This window comes from Grampus griseus (assembly GCF_964374135.1).
Source record: "Grampus griseus genome assembly, chromosome: X".
NCBI lineage: Eukaryota > Metazoa > Chordata > Mammalia > Artiodactyla > Delphinidae > Grampus > Grampus griseus.
The window spans coordinates 28,124,208-28,151,856 of record NC_138999.1 but is presented as its reverse complement, the minus strand read 5'-3'; the positions used below and the strand labels follow the sequence as shown (position 1 = coordinate 28,151,856).

The following is a 27,649-nucleotide window of genomic DNA, read 5'->3' as shown; positions in this document are numbered from 1 at the left end:
GTTAAAGAGGGCTGGGCTATTGGCTTTATTATCTGTGTGTAAATATTACACAGGTGAGTTTTTCCTTCAAAATCTAATCACTCTTGACCAATCATTCAATTAAAATTATTATGAGAGCAAGTTGCATAGTCCACCACTCAGCTCAAAAATAAAGTCACCTTGAGCACAGATGTTTGGCCTAACAGTCGGCTTGCGGTGCATTTTTTACATAAAGATGACAGTTTTAACACAGAGCATTTACCCAGGAAAGTCAAAATTCAAGATATCCAATAACCTTTCTTCCAAAGTAAGGAAAGAAAGCACCAAATTTAAAATGTGAAAAATGTAATCCTAGAAACTACAACCATAGTTAATACTCTAAGAATTAGATTAAAATTCTACCTTTCAAAATACTAAAGCAGTTAGCATTGGTCTATCATCTTCACTGAAATCTTTTTAAATAATGATGTTCTGTAGAAATAAGTCTAAGTTCTGTAACTCCTGCATATATTCAAAACCAATTTAGGTGTAAAATTAACCAAATATATAAAGTAACAATTGGGGCTGGCATCATGGGCTGGCAGCCTGTGCAGTCATGCAGTACTCCATGCTTATAAGAACTCAAGCTTGGTTTCATGTTTTGCTGTCATTCTCCTGAAATTCTTAATTTTTGAACAAGGAACCTGCATATCCTCTTGTACTGGCCCTAAAAATTAAGTAGCTGATCCTGATTACAATAATTTGGGGGAAATGGCCAATAGCTATAAGGTTGAAATAAGAATCCAAACAAAATTGGGTAAGTTCAAGAAATAATTTTTTTTAAAAAACATGAAATTCAAATTAGATGCACCAGGACACAGTGACATACTGGTGGAGGAAATATGAATACAAAATGAATGACTTCCAAATATGAGTATAATTGGAAGGTAAGACTCCAAAGACCAGTCTCTTAGTTGTTTCGGGATATAGTCAAATACATCCTAGAGATACTGGATACATTAACTGAAGATAATGGAAATAAAAGTCCCTTTTCTTTTGATTGTCCACATGATTGTATGTGTATGGCTGAGAATAAGATGATTATTTTGCTGGAAACTATGGGAGAAAGGTACAATAACTGACTGTTTCCACTGCAAACTGTTTTACTGACTACTACTGAGTCTACTGTACCGTTCGTTAACACTTCTGCTTATTTTGAATTCCTCTCTACGACAGAAGAGCTCCTATTCCAAATGCTTTCCACTCTCACTTTCTCAAAGGCACTGGTCCTCTATTCTCCCACCCCCACTTCTTCATGCCACCAACCTAAGACATCCTAAAGAAGAGTTAGCTCCCTCTCAGGTATGGAGTCTCTCATGAGTAAATTTTCTCAGTCTTCCTAATCTTCACCTGAAATTATCTTCATATTATCTCAGTTCTCTTTTTTCGCTCCCGAAGTTCATCCTTCCATTTTTGCTCAGGTATCCTCTCCTGTAAGACCTTGCTCTTACATATTAAGAACATATCTCTATTGGATCTTCCCCCAGATTACAAACAGGCTTAAATCTGCACTGTTCTGACAGTCAATTAGGTGTAAAATTACCTCTATCCTATTACTCATGAAACTGGCCCTTCTCTCTCCTTTTTTATCATCAAATATATTTTTTCATTATCAAACACATGCTAATTCTTTTTTTTCCTGCTTTATTGACATGTATTTGACACATAACATGGTGTAAGGTTAAGGTGTACGAGGTATTGATTTGACACATTTATAAATTGCAAAATGATTACCACCCTAGTATTAGTTACCACCTCCATTCCATCACACAATTACCGTTTCTTGTTACCAAACATGTTGAAGAATAATTTACATTTACTGCCTTTACTTTACCACTGCCAATTTCTTCTTTTACGCCAATTTAATCTCACAGTTGCCCCTCTAGCAACTGAACAAGACAACTATAATTAATAAGTGAAGGAGTAAATGGGAGTTGAGCAAACAAATCCAGCCGGTAGAGACTACTTTTACAAGTACTAGGTTCTGCAGTTTATGTATGAACAATGTAGGAAGAAGAGAAGTAAAAATTATTTTAAGTATTTTTATATGCCAAAAAGGAAGTTAACTATTAGAACTCGGCTAATTCTAAGTTCATTAACTCTATAATTTTAAAGAAAATTCAGAAGTTAGTAACATTTTATTGATACTCTTTACCTATAGTAACTTTCTTTATCTACTTTTCATTAAAATTAGACATGTCAAAAATCTTAGTCCATAAAAATAATCTGATCAGTAATTTAATACATAGGTGCATTTTCATTGGCCTCATAGTTTTGCTAAAAATTATACTTATACCTTAGCAGTAAGACAGGTGAAGAGACAGCATGTAAAAAAAAATCTGCCTTCTGTAATCATCTGGAGCATAAGCTTAATATCTCTTTATGGTGACAGCAGATTTATAGACAGAGGCCAAGACATTTGATATTTTTTTTCCTTAAGGACACACCAAGTATAAAGAGCTATAAAAAATAACCTCGCTCGGGCTTCCCTGGTGGCGCAGTGGCTGAGAGTCTGCCTGCCGATGCAGGGGACATGGGTTCGTGCCCCGGTCCGGGAAGATCCCACATGCCGCGGAGCGGCTAGGCCCGTGAGCCATGGCCGCTGAGCCTGCGCGTCCAGAGCCTGTGCTCCACAACGGGAGAGGCCACAACAGTGAGAGGCCCCGCGTACCGCAAAAATATAAATAAATAAATAAATAAATAAATAACTTTGCTCATAAAGAAAAATATGAGTGGCTTATATACCTCTTATTGCCTGCCAGACCACAGTTAGATCTGCTAAGACTACCTTTCTGATCTGCTGGAGAGAGAATGGTGAAGAAAGAGAAGAGCCCAAGATTACCTTAAGTTTCTGGCCTGAGAAATTTAAAGAATGAGTTGACATGAATGAGAACGGAGAACACTGTTGGGTAGGTTTGATAGGAGTTCAAATCTGAGTATGTTATGTTTGAGCTGCTTACTAAATATCCACATAGAGACATAACAGAAGGGTGGATATACAGTTCTGGAGTTTAGGGCAGAGGTCTGTATTAGAGATAATATTTTGAGAATCCATTAGCATGTAAAGAATATTTAAAGCCACAACACTGCATAAAATATCCAAAGCAGTGAGTGAAGAAAGAAAAGACAGCATGAAGCTTAAAACTATTTCGCTTACAACTGGATCTAGTTAGGCAAAATTTGTTTCAGAATTCTTTCTTATGTGTTTATGAGTGAGATTGGCATGGAACTTTGCTTCTTGTACCATTTTCATCCATTTTTAAAATTGAAGTATAGTTGTTTTACAACATTATATTAGTTTCATGTGTACAACATAGTGACTCAATATTTTTATAGATTATACTCCATTTAAAGTTATTACAAAATAATGGCTATATTTCCCTGTGCTGTACAATATATCCTTGTTTCTTATTTATTTTATACATAGTAGTTTGTATCTCTTAACCCCATACCCTTCTATCACCCCTCCCCTTTCCCTCTCCTCACTGGTAACCACTAGTTTGCTCTCTATACCTGTGAATCTGTTTCTTTTTTGTTATATATATTTGTTCATTTTATTTTTTAGATTCCTGAGACAAACACATATGTAACAACATAGATTAATTGTCTTTATCTTAGTTATTTCACTAAGCATAATACTCTCTAGGTCCATCCACATTGTTGGAAATGGCAGAATTCGATTCTTTTTTAATGTGCAATATTCCATTGTGTGTGTGTACACACACAGACACACACACACACATATACATACATAAATACATATTTTTTGTATTCCTTCTTTGTTGATGGACACTTGGGCTGCTTCCATAACTTGGCTATTGTAAATAATGCTGCTATGAAGACTGGGGTGAATGTATCTCTTCAAGTTAATGTTTTTGTTTTTTTCAGATGTATACCAAGGAGTGGAATTGCTGGATCATATGGTAGTTCTATTTTTAGTTTTTTTAGGAACCTCATACTGTTTTCCATAGTGGCTGCACCAATTTACAAACCCACCTACAGTGTACTAGGGTGCCCTTTCCTTCACATCCTCACCAACATTTGTTATTTGTATACATTTTGATGACAGCTATTTTGACAGGTGTGAGGTAATATTTCATTGTTGTTTTGATTTGCATTTCTCTGATGATTAGCAATGTTGAGCATTTATTCATGTGCCTTTGGCCATATGTACATCTTTCCTTCTTGTACCATTTTTGTCAAATTTAGTAAGAATATTTTCTAGCCATATTTTTCAGCCTGTCTTAATCAGCTCGGGCTTCTATAACAAAATATCATAGATCAGGGGGCTTAAACAGCATACATTTATTTCTCACAGTTCTAGAGGCTGAGAAGTTCAAGATCAAGGTATCTGCAGATTCAGTGTCTGGTGAAGGCCCTCTTTCTAGTTTGCAAATGGCCTCCTTCTTGCTGTATCCTCACGTATCTGGAAGAATTATCTCTCTTGTGTCTCTTTATCTCAGGGCATCTCAGATCTTCCTTTTGGAATTTCTTTGCTTTAGAAAGGATTTGCTGAGATAAAAATCTCAATTTCTGTTTCTCTGAAAATGTCTAATTTGCCCTTGCAATTTTGCTAGGTTCAGAGCTCTGGGATGGTGGTAATTTTTTCTCAATATCTTGAAAACATTTTTCCAATTTTTTTTCTGATTCTTTTGTTGTAGTTAAAAAGTCTAATGTCAGTCTAAGTTTCATTCCTTCAAAAATGATCGGTCTCTCCTCTCTGGTTGCTAATGTAAATTTATCTTTGTTTTTGGAATTCTGTAGTTTCATTGTGAAATGTCTAAGAGTGGATTTCTATTTATTTATGCTGCCTGTTATATATTGTGCTTCCTGGTTAAGTAGGTTGGCTCTGCAAGTTATTCCTCAGTATCCTTCACATATTCCCGCCTATCCATTTTCTTTATTCTTGCCTCAGAGTCTCCCATTAGACATAAGTTAGACATTCACAACCTACTCCCAATATATATTTTGCCTTCCTGTTCATACTGTCTACCTCCTTAGGTTTTGGTACCACATTCCTTACATTTCAATTTCCTCATAACTCATTTTTTTCAACTGTTTAATATACACTGAACACAGCCATTATTTTTTTCCAATTTTTAGAGTGATAATTTTAATTTTAGTACTCATATTTTGATCTGTTTTTCAAATCTTCCTCATCAACTTTTAGCGTCTTATTTCTTCATTTGATTCTCACTCTCATTTCTTTAACATTTCACCTACTTATATTAATTACCTGGCAATTCTAGTACCTGAAATTGTAGAGGAGGTGATCTAAATTCACTCTGTGTTGCATGTGATTACTTTGCTTCATGATGGCTTGTTTTCTTGTGCTTGTGGGGTTTATCGTGAGCTCAAATTTCACAAAATTTAGTCTGTGAGAATACTAAGGTGCTTTTCTTTCTAAGAATTTGGATTCACCTCTCACTAGTGGTAGGGTGCTACCAACCTGGAGCTACTTTAACTTAATCTCTTGTCTTAGGGATACCTTGACTCTTACTGGTAATAAACACTCAAATAAGCAACTCTCACAAGAACAGGCCTACGGTTACACATTTTCAGATGAGATGATTATAATTATTCCTACTTTTAATTTTATACTTAGAGTGGGAAGAGAGATAGACATATTTTTATATTGGGACGTTTCACAGACAGAATACCCCCGTCCATCATGGTACTGAAGATATAACCCTTGTTTTACATAGAATCTCTGTTCACCTCCCCCCATTTGCTTGAGCCTGAGGCTCAGATTTCTACTGTATCAAATGGCTTAAGTTAACCAAACTCTGGGTTTCTAGCATTAGCTTTTAGCACTAAGGCAATACAAGGGTCAGTGCTCATAGTTGTATTAGTTCTATGACTTTAGTTTCATCCGCATTTTTTTTTTTGTCCTGGCCTTGAAAGGTTTACCCACTTCCTTGCAAGAGAGAAAACATTTAAAACTGTATTTGTTGGAAATTTCCCAGCATCTTGGTGCTTTGAAGAGGGCATTTTAGAAAACTGAGTCTGCCTCATCCTTGGGAATGGAAGTCAGCCCCTTCTCAACATATGTGGAGTTAATCAAATCTACCTCATAAAAATAATGTGGGGATTAAGTTTAACACTGTTTATAATTGCTTAGCACAAGGACTGACATAAAAATGCACTCAGTAAATTGTAGCTTTTACTATTTATATTATACATTGATATTTTCTAAGAAGTAAACACACTGACAAAATCATAAAGATATTCTTTTATAGATAAATGGCTTTCCAATAATTCTGACCTCAAGACTGATATACAGTCACTTGTTTTCCTGGATTACTTTACAGTTTTCCTTCAGTCAATATTTGTCTATTCTTCCCTATCTATGCTAAGGTAAATGTGACACTCAGTGACCAATTCAAAGTTCTAATTACTGGAGCAATTAATGAGTCCCTCAAGCTGCCTATCATGAGCGTTACTACTAAACAGAATCAACCAATTTAGATTTTGCTTCTTCCCTTTTACTGTCTGCTATTTAATGTCACGTGAAAAAACTTATACATGACTTTGAGAAGACCAGAAATGGGGGCATTAACAATACACAAGAAAGATGAAATAATCACTAATCAAGAGAACTGGTAAAGGCTTTGGACTTCTAAATACATGTGATTTTAATATTTAAAACTCTAAAATGCTTTTTATAAAAATAGTCATCCCTAATATTTTTAAACTCATACTGTAAGCTTTCCTTAGAAATTGGGAAACTAGTTACTTGCAATATTCACTTCTTACCAAGCAGCTTCTATTTTTAATATAAGGAAAAGATCACTGAGATTGAAGGCAGCATGGTCAACCAGTATGTGCCCAGGCTCCAAGAGCAGAGACTTGGGTCTAAGCATACTAGCTTTGTGGCCTTTGATACCCTATCCATTTCTATAAAATAGGAATGTACAATAGAAGTCCTTACAACATAAGGCTGCTGTGAGAACAAATGAGAAAATGCATGTCAGACACTTGGAGCAGTGCCTGGGCCTTTGTAACAATTATACTATTCTTGCTATTATTATACATTTTGCTGTATCGCTAACAAATCGTCTGTAGCTTGGTTACTCTGTAATAAGTTGGAAAAATTAGATTATTTGGTACAATTTTTGGAGCTGTTTCCTAACCATCTCTCAAATCATTACTGTGAGTAGAAAATGTAGTGCCATATGATTATGAAGAGTGAAAGATGCCTTTTCAAGGAATGAAAATAATTTATCACTTATCTGAATGCAAACTCACACTCTGAAATTAGGAACAGGATCTAGCAAATCTCTTTTAAATATTCATAGGCAATAAAATCTCTGGCTGTTTGATTGATCTAACAGGCAACTGAATGTTACCTTTGTTCTGCATAATTGCCCCTACAGGAAACATCAGTTAGGCAATTAAAAAAAAAAAAAAAAAAAAAAAAACCAAACCTTTGACATAGGCATTTTAATCAAGAAGAAAATGGGCTAAGGCTCATATTCAAGATAAAGGGCACTTGTTTATTAATGGAAAAACTGTTTTTCTTTAGCCAAAAAAAAAAAAAAAAATCAAGAAATTTATGGCTTAAAAAAATTCAGAATTTTTGACTATAACAATCCAATATACAACACAGATTTTTTAAAAAAGGAAATCAATTTTAAAACTCTGTTACTGTAATTTTTATTTCCCCAGACTCTTAGATAACTATCCCAAGGCTGCATCTGCATTGCATCAAAACACCAGTCTTTTCAACTGAATATTCAGTGGGAACATCCAAATGACTGATTTAGCTAACAAAGTACTAGATATTTCTCTATTACCTAGATAGTCTGGAATTGATCAAAGTACTCAGATTATACCCTGAGAACTAGGAAAACCCTGTCTACTCATCCTTTTAACTCAACATCTTATTTTTAAAGTCACATTGGCATACTAAAGACTAGCAGAACAGAATTTGAGAAGGATATTATCTCTAACATGATGTGGTTTTCATCAAAGCTCTAAAGCACCAAATATGCTTTATTTACATTGCCAAATTACTCTCAGGTTATTATTGGCTAGATATCTTATATAAGCATAGCCAGGGCTAATAGTGGTTTCAAGTTTATTTATTGTTACTATAGCGTTCTGTTTAATTGATTACTGAAGTAGAATGAAAAATTCCTTCCAATTTTAAGACCTATGGAATGATAAAAGTCCTTTTGTCAGTCTTCTGAATTTTATTTAAATAATGGAGGTGTGTACATTTCATTGTTTTTCACATTGGAATATATGTATATGTTTGTCTATCCCTGCCCTGGTAGCACACACGCATGCACGCACACACACACATACACTGCTTTGAGGGTAGATACTACAGCATACAACCTAGTAAAAATAAAAGCACTTTCCCGGCAGTATTTTATATATTGTTCAGAGGAATCTTATGAAATAGGATCTGTCATCGCAGATGAGGAAATGGAAGCTTGAAAATATTTCCCAAGGGTACAGAGCCAATGGGTTGTAGATGGATGTATTTATTGTCTTTTAACATTCATGTTGGTGATACTGGAATATTTCTCTCTTTGCCAGCTGGCAGGATGCTAAGCTTTGTCAATAAAGGGTGCTGGAGTGACACTGGGGGAGGTAAAGTTTTCTCTGTTCAGTGTGTTTTTACTTCTTGCTACCGTGGCTCTGGGTTGGCCTGTGGGATGCCTGGTGGAGTTCACCTCATCTGTTCACCACCCCACCCCAAATAAATTTTAGCAGCACCCTCTACAGGTGCCTTCTGACAAGTTCAGTGGGTGCTCCAGTGCCAAGTCCAACCTGGGTGCCAAATCCATGGGCAGCTTTCTGGAGCCCAAGCTGGTTTCCCTAAATTCAGTGGCCCCTACTGTAGCTAGCTTCCCAGTGAGTCCAACAGGCAATCCCCTCTAGCTTCCCAGAAAATTCAATAGCAGCCCCCACAGGTTACCTCCCCATGAATTTTGTCATCATCCCACTCCAAGATTCCCTTCACACAAGCTTCAGCCCACTGACTACATACTAGCTCTGGTTTGGGTCAACCCAGCGAACTTCTTTGTCATCTCATGCTCTGGAGACATACTCTTTCCAAACAGGTTTGAATCCCAGCCTTGGGCAGAGCCCCTCACTTTCCAAGTCAGTTCCTTCCCTGCGTACTATCCCTTGGTTCTAGGGAATTCTTTGGAGTTCTCTTCTATTTCCTCTTAAAAATTAATTCCCAGTAATTACTTAATACTTATTTGTATTAAACGTTCCCTGTTCAAGTTACTGTGTAACCTGTTTTCTGTTACCTGTCTGACCCTGATTAATACCAAGGGCTATTCCAACCCAAGATTTTCTGATTCAAATTTCAATGCTTTAAAACTCAGTTTGGATACAGCAAAATAAGCGTTCAATCAGGGTTTGTTGTTGAGTTGAATTATCTATTTGGGGGAAATACCAGGTTCCACAACAGAGACCTTTGAAATGTAAAGACATAAGTAGTTTTTTGTGTTGCTAAAGGTTTGCAAGAGCATTACATAAATGAGGCTGATGCCAAGATCAGGATTAGAGACTGGTCTACTCCTAAGGACAGAATAGACAAACACTGAACATGGTTAATGATTAAAATTTGGGCCTCTTCACAGCTTAGACAAAATCAGTTTTACAGTGTGCCTTTTGACTTTCTTTTTTGATTGAACACTAATTTCTAACCTGACACTAAAATTCAAATACAAATACAAGCACATTCCAATTCTATATCAAAATCCAAATGTAAATGACCTCTGACCTAGTTGCCACCTCGGAATACCTACTTCTGCCCACGTCCAGTAACAGTGCAATAGGGTCAAGGGCTAAAGGACTGTTTAGAATCGCCTATTTCCAGTCCGTAGTCCCTTATATTGATATGGAGAAAGTATGATTAGACTACTAAACAAAGGTAGTGCAGGATTAAGGATTGTCTGGAGTCTCTGCTAATCAGGACTTCTTTCTTTCCAGTGTATAAACATGATCAAACTTCTCCCCCATGTAAGTAACAAAAGGTTCCCTGCATACCGTCATAGCTACCATCCCTCCTTAGGACCTTTCTTTGCCTTCACAGCCAAGCTCCTCACAAGGATCGTGCACACTTGCCTTCCCCGTCCTTTTCTCTAATATCTTCTGTATCGCACTGTCACCAGAGTCTCTCTATCCTCAGGAAAACGCCATCAAAACTGCTCTAGGAAAGGTCACAAGTGACATCCTTTTTGCCCAATTCTGTCTTCATCTTACTGGGCTTCTCCACCCATACTTGACAGTTTTTCATGACTCCTCTTTATAAACTGCTACCTGCTAAGCACCCTGGTTTTAACTTGCGTCTCCTCTTACCTCTGATCATTTCTTCTCATCTCCTTTGTAGACACTGTTTCCTCAGCCGAAAACTTGATATGGGGTATAACTCTGAAATTCTGTCTGATTCTTTTTCTTTTGGCTTATTTGGGATGACCTCAGGAACTCTGCAGTTTTAATTAGCACGTAGCCTGACAAATTCCCCATCTGTGTAACTAGTCTGAATCACTCTCTTTAACTTTAGGGCTGTGTAACTCTCTCTTACTGGATTAGGGAATATCTCCACCTGGGTTCTCCATAAGTACTGCAGCAGATCCTGTTGCTGCCCAGCCACATAACCTCTTAGCCTCAGAACCTCTAAGTTCACTTGAAGCTTTGGTGGCCAGTATGTGCACGCACTGCTAGATTCCCACCTTAAGCCCCCACATTTCTCAATTTTACTGCTCTAGGACGCCCAGAAGTACTGGGATTTTATGCACCCAAGGGCAATCCTCAAACACAAAGGGAGGAAAATTGGTGGACAAATGTTCCAGCTTCCATTAGCCCAGCGGGACAATTCTAAGTGAGCTCTATGACACTGGTGTTCTACCTGATTTCTTTAAAGCTCCCAGTGGGACTGAGCTCAGTAACTCCCAATGGAAACTCACTCATAAAAGCATCCTTTATCAGACTTCCAACATTTCATTCTCCATTCTCCCCATGCACTCACTTGTCCTTCCTTCACTCGGGTTGCTTTTGATTAATATCAAACTTAGACATGTCTGGCTCAATGGGGGTAAAAAATGACATGTGATCTTTCACCTCCAAACTTGTTTTTTCTTACTTTCTCAAAGTTGTTTCTGAAAAATATCTGATACTCAGTCACCTGAGTCAGAAACCCAGATACTCTTCTGAATTTTGCATTTGCTCTGTATCTATCACCAACGGCCTTGCCTTCAACTGAGCTAAAAGTATCGCTTCTTACTTGGTCTCATTGCCTTCAGTCTCCCTGTCTCTTAGACCCCCCACCCTACTGTCCAGTCTCCACAGAGGTAACGTAATCAGATGGTGGCACCTCTCTTCTCCTTCCCCCTTATAAGTTAAACCCTTCAGTGGTTCCCTAAGTGCATGGCTCTACAGCAGGCTTTTTGTGAAGCATAGATCTCCCTTAGCAATCTCACTCATGCTTATTTGTTCAGGCTCACCTTCAACCAGACTCCCATTTGCATTCTGTGTTTTAGCAAAACCAAATACTTCCAATTTTCTGTAGCTGCTGGTGGCTGCCTGCCTGGAATCACCCTCTTACTCTTGCCCATTTGGCTGTCTCCTATTCTAATTTAAAAATGTAGTTTACAACAAATCTTCTCTAGGAAAGTTACCCCAAATACCTTTCACTGCTGACCCACACAAGTCTGTGTCCTTTTCTATGTTCTCTAATCCTCTGTCGTAACTTTTAACCCAACATTTTGCATCTTATAAGGATATTATTTGTTTTCATGTCCTGGAACACACTAAGAAATGAATAATTTTTTGCTTAATTAATCAATGACTATAAGTAGTGAAGTACAGATACTTTTTCTGACTTATTACCAAACCTTCAGTGTCTCACATGTTATAGATGCACTTAGCAATCAGATACGAAAGTAAACCTCATTATGAATTTTTTTTTCCTTCTTGACAAATAATCCATTCTTGATTTAGGAGACTGTATGCAAAATATTGTTGGATTCATAAAAATATGTTATTTTTTTCAATTTTGATTTGAAAAATTCACACCATATGTATTAATTTTTAAATATGAAAACCCCTCTGTTATATATAAATACAAACTCATATTATTTGGGAACAATAAACAATATCCAATATCTTGGGCACTAATAAAATCACATGTATTATTAACAGATTATATATGACCATAACAAACATGTGTGTACATGTTTGAACAGAGAAAGAGAGAGAGAGAGGTGACGATACCTACACATATTAGTTAATCTTGCATATGGAAAAGAACTGTGGTCAGATAAGATCCTATTTTGAACACCAGATTAACTATTTACTCATGTGAAGATTTGAGCGAGTTACTGTACTTGGTCTGTCTCAGGTTTCCTATTAAAACCCATACTTTATAAAGTTTTAGTAAGATAAAAATGATATGATACACATATAAATATTTCATCCATGTCTAGAACTTGAAAGTTTCTACAACCTGGAAGCTGAGCTAATATTTAAATTATTCCTCATTTTGACTGAGAGGCATAAAGGTATTTGCTAGTCTTCATGCAAATTAGTTTAAAGAGATTTTTTCACTCTTCTTGTCATACCTCTTCATGTAGTTCTCTCCAACGAGAATTAAATGTCTCGAGTTCCTCATTGATCAGTTCATCCATGACTCCGCCATCTGTTAGGGTCTGTGCCAATATGCGAATCTGATTTGGGTTATCCTCTGAATGTTGCATCAAATTTTCAAGTGACTGAAATACATTTGCAATAATTACTATTTCACTTCTTTTTCTAAATCCATTGAACTAACCCAAAATGCTCAGTATCTTCTGATTCACATATAATTAAGTTATAAGCAACTTAAAGCAATATTTAATTGGGATAACAAAACATGAAAGATCATTGTTATTTCAAAACTATGATGTTGCTCCATGTCAATCTTCATGGGCTTGTGGCAGGACTATGGAATGGGGTACATAAAAAATGATTCACGGCCACCTTCTTCTCTGAGGCTCTCTACTATAAAACCTGGAAGGTAAGACACTCAATTTCCCAACTTCTCTTATAGCTAGTGATGGCCAAGTGACATGATTCTGACAATGTACACAGGTAGAAATTCAAGAGCAGAGTTTCCCTTCTCACATGAAAAAAAAAAGTCACAATACTTTAGAAGAAATCCCTCTGGCCTTCACACTTTTTCACACATATACGGCTTACAGGTAAAGTAGCCATATTTGTACTGGGAGACAATAAAAACAAGGATGAGGTCCTTCAATCTGTTCATTTAGTAGGATAAGTGCATGATCACATCCTTTGTTCTGGCCATGACCCTTTTACTCATGCGGTATAACTTTGCAAGTTTGTTTCATCTTTTTTGGAAGATGCTTCACACTGTTAGTTCACAACGAATGTTTGGTCACTGAACATCTCTGAATAGGACAGGGATATAATTATAGTCTATTTGAGGCCTCTCTCATTGTTCTTTGATACCTCTTCAAGTTTTACAATTCTCTTGCAAAAGTAAGGAAGTTGGATATAATCATGCCCAGGTTTCTGCTGCAATGTCCCAGGATTCCAATTCTATTCACTCAAAAACATTTCACATTTTCTTCACATTGTGATTAATTTATGTACCTTATTTTAGCAGATTTACAAAGGGGCTGCACTACAAGTGGCTCTACACACAATACATAGGCTAAAACTACATATTCATTACATATAAAGGATTATCCAAAAGTACAATAAAATGCATAGGACATAAATGATTGTCAGAAATTCACATAAATCAAAGCTTACACATGCAAACTCCTTCAAATTTTACTTTTTAAATATCTCCAAAATAAAACTTGAAAATGTACTAAAATCTCTATGTACTAAAATGTATGAACATTTTAAAGATACATTTCCAATATCAAAGCATGCCTATTTAATACTTTGAAACATTCTGTAAGGTATAAATTTATGATTTTAAATAATTAAAAATATGTTCCAACTCAGTGAAGGTAGCTTTTAAACTGGAAATAATGTTTTACATTATCATCCTGTTTATCTCTACTCCAATGGAGCAAAACTGTGCATTCAAACTGTCTTTGCAGGTCTGTAGTAGATTTAAGCAGGTAAAGAAAAATGTAAACATAGAACATAGTGATATAGCAAAAGGCATATGTCCTCTCTAAGAGGTTATTTAAATTCTCTTTAAAATCTTAACACTGGAAGGTTCAGAGAGGAATCAAAGGTTTCATCCCAAGTGCTGGTGCTGGGGAAGGAATAGCAACTATACACTCTGCCTGGTTTTCTTTGAATTTATTTTCTATTTGATTCTTGACATCTTTCAATAATGCATATAAATTATCACAATTATATTAATTCACAACTTACATCTAGCACCTCAGAGATTTCCTCAGCTCCACCAGGAATATTTTCAGTGGCCTTAAGTTTAAATTCTACTTCATTTAGCCACTTGTTTGCCTTCTCCAAGTATGACAATAACTCATGCCAACATGCCCAAACTTCCTGTGAAAGAAATGTATATCACAAATGAAATATTTTGATAGAACAGTGAGTGTGCGATTTTGCCATTTCCATTTTTAAAACTTCTAAAAATAAAACATATTTTTTACCTTTTCTTTGTAGATCATTGAAAATGCAACTAGTCATTTTGAGCATCTAATATGTCCATAATTACAAATCATTAACAAAATATTTTATTACATGAATAAATTCAAGACTCAGTCATTTACTTTTTTAAATAAAAAATAATTCATCAACATTACAGTCTGGTCCTTTTCAAACTCTTCCAAAATATAGCAGAGGGAGGAACACTCCCAAACTCATTCTATGAGGCCACCATCACCTTGATACCAAAAGGATGTCACCAAGAAAGAAAACTACAGGCCAATATCACTGATGAACATAGATGCAAAAATCCTCCACAAAATACTAGCAAACAGAATCCAACAGCACATTAAAAGGATCATACACCATGATCAAGTGGGGTTTATTCCAGGAATTCAATGATTCTTCAATATATGCAAATCAATCAACGTGATACACCACATTAACAAACTGAAGGAGAAAAACCATATGATCATCTCAAGAGATGCAGAGAAAGCTTTTGAAAAAAATCAACACCCATTTACGATAAAAGCCCTGCAGAAAGTAGGCATAGAGGGAACTTTCCTCAACATAATAAAGGCCATATATGACAAACCCACAGCCAACATCGTCCTCAATGGTGAAAAACTGAAAGCATTTCCACTAAGATCAGGAACAAGACAAGGTTGCCCACTCTCACCACTCTGATTCAACATAGGTTTTGAAGTTTTAGCCACAGCAATCAGAGAAGAAAAGGAAATAAAAGGAATCCAAGGGCTTCCCTGGTGCCGCAGTGGTTGAGAGTCCACCTGCCGATGCAGGGGACACGGGTTCGTGCCCCGGTCCGGGAAGATCTCACATGCTGCGGAGTGGCTATGCCCATGAGCCATGGCCGATGAGCCTGCACGTCCGGAGCCTGTTGCTCCGCAACGGGAGAGGCCACAGCAGTGAGAGGCCCGCGTACCGCAAGAAAACAAAAAACAAAAAAAAGGAATCCAAGTCGGAAAAGAATAAGTAAGGTGTCACTGTTTGCAGATTACATGATACTATACATAGAGAATCCTAAAGATGCTACCAGAAATCTACTAGAGCTAATCAATGAATTTGGTAAAGTAGCAGGATACAAAATTAATGCACAGAAATCTCTTGCATTCCTATACATTAATGATGAAAAATCTGAAAGTGAAATCAAGAAAACACTCCCATTTACCACTGCAACAAAAAGAATAAAATATCTAGGAATAAACCTACCTAAGGAGACAAAAGACCTGTATGCAGAAAATTATAAGACACTGATGAAAGAAATTAAAGATGATACAAATAGATAGAGAGATATACCATGTTCTTGGATTGGAAGAATCAACATTGTGAAAAGGACTCTACTACCCAAAGCAATCTACAGATTCAATGCAATCCCTATGAAACTACCACTGGCATTTTTCAGAGAACTAAAACAAAAAATTTCACAATTTGTATGGAAACACAAAAGACCCCGAATAGCCAAAGCAATCTTGGGAACGAAGAACGGAGCTGGAGGAATCAGGCTCCCTGACTTCAGACTATACTACAAAGCTACAGTAATCAAGATAGTATGGTACTGGAACAAAAACAGAAAGATAGATCAATGGAACAGGATAGAAAGCCCAGAGATAAACCCACGCACATATGGTCACCTTATCTTTGATAAAGGAGGCAGGAATGTACAGTGGAGAGAGGCCAGCCTCTTCAGTAAGTGGTGCTGGGAAAACTGGACAGGTACATGTAAAAGTATGAGATTAGATCACGCCCTAACACCATACACAAAAATAAGCTCAAGATGAATTAAAGACCTAAATGTAAGGCCAGAAACTATCAAACTCTTAGAGGAAAACATAGGTAGAACACTCTATGACATAAATCACAGCAAGATCCTTTTTGACCCACCTCCTAGAGAAATGGAAATAAAAACAAAAATAAACAAATGGGACCTAATGAAACTTCAAAGCTTTTGCACAGCAAAGGAAACCATAAACAAGACCAAAAGACAACCCTCAGAATGGGAGAAAATATTTGCAAATGAAGCAACTGACAAAGGATTAATCTCCAAAATTTATAAGCAGCTCATGCAGCTCAATAACAAAAGAACAAACAATCCAATCCAAAAATAGGCCAAAGTCCTAAACAGACATTTCTCCAAAGAAGATATACAGACTGCCAACAAACACATGAAACAATGCTCAACATCATTAATCATTAGAGAAATGCAAATCAAAACTACAATGAGATGTCATCTCACACCAGTCCAAATGGCCATCAGCAAAAAATCTAGAAACAAAAAATGCTGCGGAGGGTGTGGAGAAAAGGGAACATTCTTGCACTGCTGCTGGGAATGAGAATTGGTACAGCCTTATGGAGAACAGTATGGAGGTTCCTTAAAAAACTACAAATAGAACTACCATATGACCCAGCAATCCCACTACTGGGCATATACCCTGAGAAAACCAAAATTCAAAAAAGTCATGTACCAAAATGTTCACTGCAGCTCTATTTACAATAGCCCGGAGATGGAAACAACCTAAGTGTCCATCATCGGATGAATGGATAAAGAAGATGTGGCACATATATACAATGGAATATTACTCAGCCATAAAAAGAAACAAAATTGAGCTGTTTGTAATCAGGTGGATGGACCTAGAGTCTGTCATATAGAGTGAAGTAAGTCAGAAAGAGAAAGACAAATACTGTATGCTAACACATATATATGGAATTTAAGGGGAAAAAATGTCATGAAGAACCTAGGGGTAAGACAGGAATAAAGACACAGACCTACTAGAGAATGGACTTGAGGATATGGGGAGGGGGAAGGGTAAGCTGGGACACAGCAAGAGAGTGGCATGGACATATATACACTACCAAATGTAAAATAGATAGCTAGTGGGAAGCAGCCGCAGAGCACAGGGAGATCAGCTCGGTGCTTTGTGACCACCTAGAGGGGTGGGATGGGGGGGTGGCAGGGAGGGAGATGCAAGAGGGAAGAGATATGGGAACATATGTATATGTATAACTGATTCACTTTGTTATAAAGCAGAAACTAACACACCATTGTAAAGCAATTATACTCCAATAAAGATGTAAAAATAAACAAAAAAAAACACATTACAGTCTGGGAAATAGAAAAAATAAAAGCATATATAAAACTGCACGTATAAACCTAACATTCCAACACATCAACTATTACCACTTTCTGGGACCTCCTCTAAATTTTATCATATATAAATAACTAGATAGTGAAAAGTATAGTATGGATTTAACTATAGCTCTTTTTAATAAACATTATATCCTATATTTTTTTGTATATTGTTAGGTATATTTTTTAATAAAAATCTAAGGTTTCATTTAAGTAGCTGTAGTTTGGTTTCCTTAGTTTTGTTTGCTATTATATCTTTCTGGTGACCATCATCATGAATATGAATTTTTCCATATTTTAAATTATTTCCTTGTGGTATGTTATTAGAAATATGAATATGAACTATTTTGAAGATATTTTTATTTTTCAATGGCTTTTGATATACACTGTAAAAACTAATTAATATTCAAAAGTACTCATATATGAAAAAGCAAAATTTTAAGACTGCTACCAGAAGAATATAGAAGAGACTTTTTTTGACCTTGGGATGGGGAAGAATATCTAAAATAAGACATTTCGTAAAAACTGACCATAAGAAAGAGATAAATAAATTTAATTACATGAGAATTAAAACCTACTCATCAAAGAACACAAGAAATTGAAAAACAGCCTCAAACTTGAAGAAAACAACTGCAAAACTGGAAATAGATGAATATGAAAGGCACACTGAATCAGTTAAAAGATGAACATATAACCTAATAGAAAAATGAAACAAAATCCTGAACCAGTATTTGAAAGAAAAAGATACATGTGATAAACATTCACAAATATGTTCAGACTCATTAGTAACCAGGAGAATGTATGTCAGGATTACAGTGAGATATTTAACACGTTGACTGACACAAATGAGAAGTTTGACAATTCCAAGTGTGAGAGAAGATACACATTAACACAAATTTGTATTTATTGCTGATAGGTGTGTATATTAGAATGATCATTTTGGAAAACAATGTCATTCCCAGTAAGGTGAATATTCACATACCTAACAACCCAGCAACTCCACTTTTCCATACACATCCTCAGAGAAACTGGTTTGGATGGACAACAAAGAGAGTTACAAGAATGTTCATTTCAGTACTTTTTGTAATAACCAAAATAAAAAAAGAAGGAAATGAACCTTAATGTCCAGTGGCAAGAAAATGTACAAATACACTGTATCATATTTACACAGAGAATACAGAAGCAAAAATGAAAACTTCACCAAAGAGAGCCATATGGATGAGGCCCAGACACAAAAATGCTGAACAAAAAGAGCTAGCCCCAGAAAACAATATATTATAGGTTACCACTTTCTACAACCCTCAAAACAAGCAAAGTTAAGCAGTATATTGTTTAGGCATCCACATGTGTATGATATTTTTTTTTTTTAAGCAGAGAAATAATAAAGACAATTTTCTGGATTAGGGTTATGTCTGCTGGGAAAAAGTAGGAAGATGCATTAGAGGATAAGAATATTAAAAGAGTCATTTTCTATTAGCTTACAGATTGGAAATATTGGGCAAATTTATAGATATAGCAGTGCAATCACTACCACCTGCAATCCCTCCCCCACAACCAAAAATGAAGCCTAGGAAGGAAGTTTTATTTTAGGAGAAACTAAAAATTCTAAAAATTCTATCAGATTCCCCATATTTTCACCTTTGCTCATAGCCCTTGCAAATGATGGAGAACATTCTCTCTCTAACTGATGAAAAGTATCAGTCTAACCTGCCTTGCTAGCCTACCGATTCTTGCTTAGTATTTTATGTACAGTTTATTACAGAAAGTGAAATTAAGTATTTTGCTTTAAAAAGTGATAGAAATCTTAAATCTGGGTCATTTCCAGCTCCTGCTGGACTACAGGCTGTCTTCCTTCTGGGCAAAGATCCCAGTGGGAAAATATAAATATCCCATCTAATACCCGAGGGTACTTTAGAGCTTTGAAGATAAGGAGATGCGATTGGTAATGTGTCTTATTAACTTTGGTGCAGATTGAGATAATGAACTACCTTGCTGATTTAACCATCAGGATGGATGGCCTCTTGTGTCCTCAATGCATCTGAAGGACACAGCTGGAGAGGCTGAATGTACTGGCTTTACAGGTCACCTTTGCAAAATAAAATATAGTCTTACAGCCTGAATTGGAGCTAAAAGCCACTTAGAATAACTGTTAACAGTTTGGAACTTAAAATTACCTTGAAATCACCAAATTCAAAGTGACTTTGAAGAAAGTACAAATGAAAAAGGAAACTTCCATTCAAAATGGAGCTGATGTGGTAAACCCTCCCCCCAACCTGATCCAGTCATATTAAAATGCTAGATAAAATATTTTAAAAAAACCTTTTCCATTTACAGCTGATTTATGAAACAAGTATGAAAAATCCTCAGGTGACAGAAATAAAAGGGGAAGTTAAGTGCACTAAAGGTTGGGAAACCAAGCTTAACAAAATATTGGCATATCAGAACATAAAAGCTGGGGTATTCAAAACTAATTTGGGATGGGAAAAGAGGCATTGGTCTCATGCATTCCAGGGAGATGGAAAAGCGTAAAGCTGAGTGTCACCTCTCCTGGAAACAAGAACTATAAAATCCCCATCCACTGGAGTATAAGGAATTAGCAAGAAAGCTGAGGATCCTTTGGATTTTGGTTGGAAGATAAGGATCCACCGGTAAGGAAGTGAAACCTAAGTTTATGTCACATGAGGATAGAACATAACATCTCTCAGACTCTGGTAGGGACAAATAGAAAAGACTCATAAGGACCCTCCAATAGCCTAGCACAGAAGGGATTTCCAGTAAAATATAATTCCTACTACAGATGAGCTCACAAACAAAAAAATTACAAGCGTGTGACAAAATTCACTACCATTAGAGGGAGTCAACAGTTGTAACAAATGGTAGAATCCATACATTGTGATCAGAGATAACAGAACATTGTTTTAAAAATTTTATAATAAATAAGTTGAGCCTGGTGATAAAAGTTGCCAGTAGGATCTACTTTTCTTGAGACTAACAACCAGAATTCATACTTAAGAAATAAAATGGCTAAGTTCCCTATATTCCATGTTGTTAAAACTTCTGCTAGATGTTTCTACAAGCCCTCATCTAAAGAGAGATGGCTAATGGGGAGGGCACTGGGGGAACATGAAGAGAGCAGAATTTGAAAAGTTAGGCAATCCTTTTTTCTTACCTTTTTATGAGGGTGTTTAGGGGAAACTCATCTGGTCCCTTGGTCCCTTTTCTTTACAGGATCTAAAAGAGCAATGCTCTTCAAGTGGGTGGGTATATTCAGAAAGGAATGGTTGACATGCATTCCCTACTGAGATGCTGGTATGGCCAAAGAGGGATCAAGGACAACTATTTCACGTTTCTCATTCCTAAGAGTTACGTAATATGGGATCTGCCAGCGCCCACAGGCTGATTTGAGATATAGTGGGTAAGACAAAAAGGTTTAATTTTCAACGTGGTATAAGGCTATTGGCAAGAGTCAGCCTGAAATTCTTGTTGAATACTCTGTTATCATGTATGCTTAGGAAATCTTTTCTAGGGTTCAAAGTCCATGTGAACAAGGCCAACTGGGCTCTCCATCAGACCACAACAAACCTATAGAGAACAAGCCAGATCAGTAGTGATAACCTATAGAGTCTGGTGATAACAGACTCATCATCACAGATGTGTGTGGGTATTAACAAAACAGTTAATAGCAACTGCAGCCAGCCAAAGAAAGAACATCAGATGAAGAGTATTTTTCCTTCCTTATCCTCCCATATACTAAAATTAGAAGATTACTATCCAGAAATTGAGAGAAGAGGACTGTAAGATCTTTTTTTCTCACTCCCAAATCTGTATAAATTACTGAACCCACAAGATTAAGCTGGTGGAAGATTTTAATAAAGTATGAGATCAAAATTTATATGAGGCTTTTAGGGCTTCCTTGGTGGCACAGTGGTTAAGAATCCGCCTGCCAATGCAGGAGAGACGGGTTAAAGCCCTGGTCCAGGAAGATCCCACATGCCACGGAGCAATGAAGCCCATGCACCACAACTACTGAGCCTGCACTCTAGAGCCTGCGAGTCACAACTACTGAGCCTGCATGCCTAGAGCCCATGCTCCGCAACAAGAGAAGCCACCGCAATGAGAAACCCATGCACTGTAACGAAGAGTAGCCCCCACTCGCTGCAACTAAAGAAAGTCCGAGCGCAGCAATGAAGACCAAACACAGCCAAAAAGAGAAAAACAAATACCGGACGCAGCCAAAAATAAAATTAAAAAAATAAAAACAAAAAATTTATGAGATTTTAATAACTAAAAGTAAATGAAAACTTAGAGGATCAGACTGAAATACTGATTAAAAAGCCAACTATAGGCAGAAAATGGAGTTTAACCTGGTTGGTCTTAGTTACTGGAAAACCAAAACTGTTTCATGCTATTACTCATTAAGTTGAGATTTCTCAACCAACTATATTACATAAGTTTAAATTGTTTAAAGGAAAAAACAGAATTACACAAAAGCAGAAGATTATGCAAAAGAGACAAATTTGCAAAACAACTAAGTAAAACATTGAGAAATGGAAAATACAGCCTTTGAAAAAATACAAACACACACACATATAGATAGATGTGAATGCAGAGATGAATGTATTTATATATCAAAGAATAAATTATGCACTAGGCAGGTGAAGAGAAAACTTGAGAACTGGAAGATGGATTTTAGAAAATTACCCAGAATCCAAAAGATAGAGATAGAAATATAGAAAATATTAAAGAGAAGCCAAGAATCTGAATACAGGATGGGGAGATTCTTCATAGATCTAATAAAGGTTCCCCTAGGAAGGAATGGAGAGATTAGGAGAAAGAAAACCTCCAAAAAAGTTTTTTGGAGACCACCAAAGAAAGAAAGAATCTTTCTGTTCTTATTAATACACCAGGTGACAAAGTACAAATGAAAGCAAATTACACATAGATAGACTGAAACTGCAATGCATCAAAGACAAAGAGAAAATGGAAATGTACCTGAGAAAATTATAAAGAAACGATAATTTGGCAGCAGACTTCTTGACAGCAAGAAATTGCAGAAGAAAACAGAATAACATTTTTCAGTGTTGTAAAAAAATAACTCCCCTAGCATAATTATATGCTCAGCTAGGCCATTCCTCAACACTGAGAGCGAAAAAAAAAAGGCATTTTCAGTCATACAAAGTCTGAGAGCACTTGCTATTCACACTCAGTGAAAGAGCAGAAGCAAAAGAAGGGTACAGAAAAGCAAAAATCATCACAGAAGTTGGTAAAATAGTGATGGCAAATCTAAATAAATATTAATAATAATAATTTCAACAACACAGTGGCAATAGCACTGACTAATTTAGGGGGATAAGAAATAGGGTGCAACAACAATATGGAAGATGGGAAATAAATTCAGAGTTAAATGATTCTAGTGGTTCTGCTATATCATTGTTAGGTGTGCAGAAATATTTATCATTGGTGGACTTTGTGGATTAAGGTATGCAAGATAGTATTTAAGGTAATTAAGGGTTCCATTAAAATAAACAGCATATATATTCCAAACCAGTGGAGAAGGAATAAAGAGAGACTAAATAACTTGATAACTTTAACACGAAGAGGAAAGTTTAGAAGTGCCATTACAGATGAGAAATGGAACGATAATTCATAAAAAATCTTGACAATTTTGTTATTAATATGAAAATTAATTAATTTTGGAAAACATACCCCAAAATAGATTTCTGGAGGAGTAGCATATTCCTTTTAACATCTTTAATGGAGTATAATTGCTTTACAGTGTTGTGTTAGTTTCTGCTGTATAACAAAGTGAATCCGCTCTATGTATACATATATCCCTCTGGCGTCTCCCTCCCACCCTCCCAATCCCATCCCTCTAGGTGGTCACAATGCATCGAGCTGATCTCCTGTGCTACGCGGCTGCTTCCCACCAGCTATCTATTTTACATTTGGTAGTGTATATATGTCCATGACACTCTCTCACTTCGTCCCAGCTTATCCTTCCCCCTCCCCGCGTCCTCAAGTCCATTCTCTACGTCTGTGCCTTTATTCTTATCCTGCCCCTAGGTTCTTCAGAACCATTTTTTTTTTTTTTAGATTCCATATATATGTGTTAGCATATGGTATTTGTTTTTCTCTTTCTGACTTACTTCACTCTGCATGACAGACTCTAGGTCCATCCACCTCACTACAAATAACTCAATTTCCTTTCTTTTATGGCTGAGTAAAATTCCATTGTATATATGTGCCACATCTTCTTTATCCATTCATCTGTCGATGGACCCTTAGGTTGCTTCCACATCCTGGCTATTGTAAATAGAGCTGCAATGAACACTGTGGTACATGAACAAACAATCCAATCCAAAAATGGGCAGAAGACCTAAATAGACATTTCTCCAGAGTAGCATATTTTTAAGTGAACAACATGAATAATAGAAAGCAAAGAATAATGATGATGTAAAGAAATTAGGAACCTAAGAAAACAATATTTAAATGTTTTATTTGAATATGATCAGAAAGCACTTCCTTAGATATAAAAAGTCCTTATCTCATATAACATGATATTGAATCAGTTGTGACTTCCTTGAAACTTTCAGGGTCATCTCTTCCCATTCTTTGTTTTATTTTCTGTAGTACTGACATAGCACCAATTGAAGAGATTTTCCTTTATATTCTCAGCAACTATAATAGTTCCTTGAATACAGAAGGCACTAGGCAAGTGTGTGAGGAGTGAATTGGATAAAAAATGAACAGGGACTGATAAATAAAGAAGGAACTGGAATTGATAATGGAGAAACTTGGAGTTGTAATATTGGAAATCTTGGGTACAGGGTGAAGGATACAGTTTTAATATTTTTTAAAGGTCTACTCTATTGGTCTGAGTTTTATCTGCCTCTAAACATAAAACACTTAATATAAAAAGCTCCCTAAACAATCATGTTCTTCAACAATAATGGAACACCTGAATTCTTTATCAGCTATATTCACAAAGATGACTCAGTTTATGCAGGAGAAGTTGGCTGAATTTAAAGCCCAATTGGTGTGCAGTATCTGGCAGCTTCAGCATTTGGTAGTAGGTAAAGTTTTGGCGTCCTTGACATGATACAAACTGCTAATAAACAGTATTTTCACATGGAGAATCACAGTTTGCTTTTTTTACAATTACATGGTAATCACTTGGGGTATCTGAATTCCTTATCAAGTATATTCAGAGTATCATAACCTAAGGAGTAAAGCATATGGGAAAGATAAGGCAGGACTTATGATAATAAATTAATATAATGTAAAATGTCCAGAAAAAAGCTAGTTAGACAATATGTCTTGTAAAGAACTCTATAGGGCACCACAATTGTTAAAGAGAATTATAATAAGATATACTTTCTCCCCAGAATACCTTCCTGCTAAGATAATTATATGACTTTATGGACATTCAAATATATGAAAAAAGAGAGACCAGTTTCTATAAATCTTGAGAAAACTTATTCATGGGATTTTGTGACCTAATAATAATAATAATCATAACAACAACAACAGACTGGGAGTGGCTTACAAGTACTGAGTGCTAGGCTAAGTACTTTATATAGAATAGCTTATTTAATTTTCTCACTCTATGAAATCAGTATTATTTTTATGTCCATTTTATAGATAGGAAATAGGTTTATAGACGTTAAGCAAATGGCCCACAGTTGCAAACTTGTAAGTGCCTGAGTGAAGAATTTGAGCCTAAGTAATCTTAAACCAGAGTTTGTGTTCTTAATCACTATGCTTCACATATAACCATAAGCTGACATATACTAATTGATAAAGATCAAGAAAAGCAACTGACTTCCAAAGTCTTGCATTTCCCATTCAGCCTGGTGCAGAGCCACTGGTAGTTGGTGGTCAGAGTGTCAAGTTCCTTTTTTAAGGCCTCTTGTGCTGCAGCTGGAGCTTGAGCTATGACATTGTTTACAGACTCAGTGAGGAGTTTCACTTTTGCTTCTTTTTGCTGGGCCTCTTCTTTAGCTCTCTGAAAAATAAACAATGCTCTCTTAATAGCAAGGCAATGACTTTACTTTCAAGGTGCATTCCTATATATCATATTCTTTCTTCCTTGCAACATTTCTGTTAGAATGAGATTAATAAAAATAAATCCACTACTGACTGCAATCACTTCCATAAATTTGAGTTTAGTGATGGGACTTCCTTGGTGGTGCAGTGGTTAAGAATCCACCTGCCAATGCAGGGGACATGGGTTCGAGCCCTGGTCCGGGAAGATCCCACATGTCATGGAGCAACTAAGCTGCCCATGCGCCAAAACTACTGAGCCTGCGCGCCACAACTACTGAGCCTGTGCACAGCTACTGAAGCCTGTGCGCCTAGAGCCCATGCTCTGCAACAAAAGAAGCCACCACAATGAGAAGCCCGCGCACCACAACAAAGAGTAGTCCCCACTACCCCCATCTCGCTGCAACTAGAGAAAGCCTGCGTGCAGCAATGAAGACCCAACACAGCCAAAAATAAATAAATTAAATAAAATTAAAAAAAAAATTTGAGTTCAGTGACAATTGGAAACTTGCAGGAAAAAATTTATAATCAGAATGTAACTGACCTTTAATCAGAATAGTTTGAAAAGTAGTCTGTATGTGGATGTGTATTTGTGGAGAACACACAAACACACATACACACACACACACACATATATATACACACACGTATGTGAAATAAGCAAGAAACAAATATTTCAATGCTAACTAGGTTCAAAAATATCTCATAGTCTAGAATTGAAATCACTTATAAATTACTCAGATGGATGAATATTGAAATCAGTGCAAATATCATTATTTAAATCAAAGAATAATTAACACAGAAATAAGTCTTCTTAATGCTATATTTGGAACATATTTTGTTAAAAGAAAGCTGTGTTCAGTAACTGAAAATGCGTAAGAGAAAGAGAAGAGAAATTCCTGACATGAGGGGGCTGGCCTAGTACAGCTATGCCTTGGTATTCTTGTGTTGAAGATAAACTGTTTCACAAAACATCAATATCAGACATGCTACTTTGTTACCACTGCAGATCATGACAGAAATTCCACTCCATAATCATGTAAGAATATAGACAAAAACATAAACGATGTCCAAACCAGAAAATATCAGACACTTCCCCATCCTGTTAATGAGTCACTGCTGCTTCTTTATCAATTATTACGTATCTTCAGCCTCTCTCTAGTCTTCTCTCCTTCCAGGAAAAATGTATTAAGATACCCAATCACAGAGTTACTCCTACTAGGTGTCAAAATGAAATCCAGAGCAAAGCCCTTAAACCCTCCCTTAAATCATCTAACACAAACCCACATCCTACAACAGGTTTGAATACTCTCTTACTCGTATAACCCATGGTTGCCCATGGTGTGTATTCTCCCTCATTACCAAAAGTAATAAACTCAACTTGTTCAACTACAGGAGTGTTGCTATTCGTCTGTGGGTTACTATGAAGGCCGACCTTGAGACGAGCTTTCCAGCATAAGTAGTTTATGCACGATGTGAAGGAAACAGTGGTAGGGAGATGGGGAATGGAAAGAGAATGGAGATTAGAAGGGTATACTTATTAACCCAGCAATTGCTGTTGGTGACTGGAGTTTAATCCTGCCAAGAAGCTCTGGGAAACACAGGTCTCAGGTTTATCCCACTCAGGGGTGAGGGCACTGGGGTATTTATACACCATCTCCCATCATTGGTTGAACCCTGTTGGGGGAATGTTAATTTCCTAGTATGTGAAGCCATACTCAGGTGGAAAAAGTGGGATTCGGTGGCCTCAGAAAGCTGTCAGGTAAAGAAATGCAGATTCTGGCAGGTGGAAGTTGTGCCTATATGCAGTATAGTAGTGAGAATAAGGGGATATAGGCAGTA

At 36.5% G+C, this 27,649-nt stretch overlaps 1 protein-coding gene across 5 annotated transcripts in view; it reads right to left on the bottom strand.

Annotated features, from left to right (window-relative positions):
- DMD (dystrophin) overlaps positions 1 to 27,649 on the bottom strand; it is a 2,236,200-nt gene that overhangs the window by 1,336,339 nt on the left and 872,212 nt on the right. For all 5 annotated transcript variants that reach the window (XM_082680764.1, XM_082680765.1, XM_082680763.1 and 2 more), the window contains 3 exons: positions 25,587 to 25,769; positions 14,383 to 14,517; positions 12,606 to 12,755 (listed from right to left, as the gene is read on the bottom strand). In XM_082680764.1, coding sequence (XP_082536890.1) covers positions 12,606 to 12,755; positions 14,383 to 14,517; positions 25,587 to 25,769 — 468 coding nt within the window. The remainder of the gene's footprint in view (positions 1 to 12,605; positions 12,756 to 14,382; positions 14,518 to 25,586; positions 25,770 to 27,649) is intronic.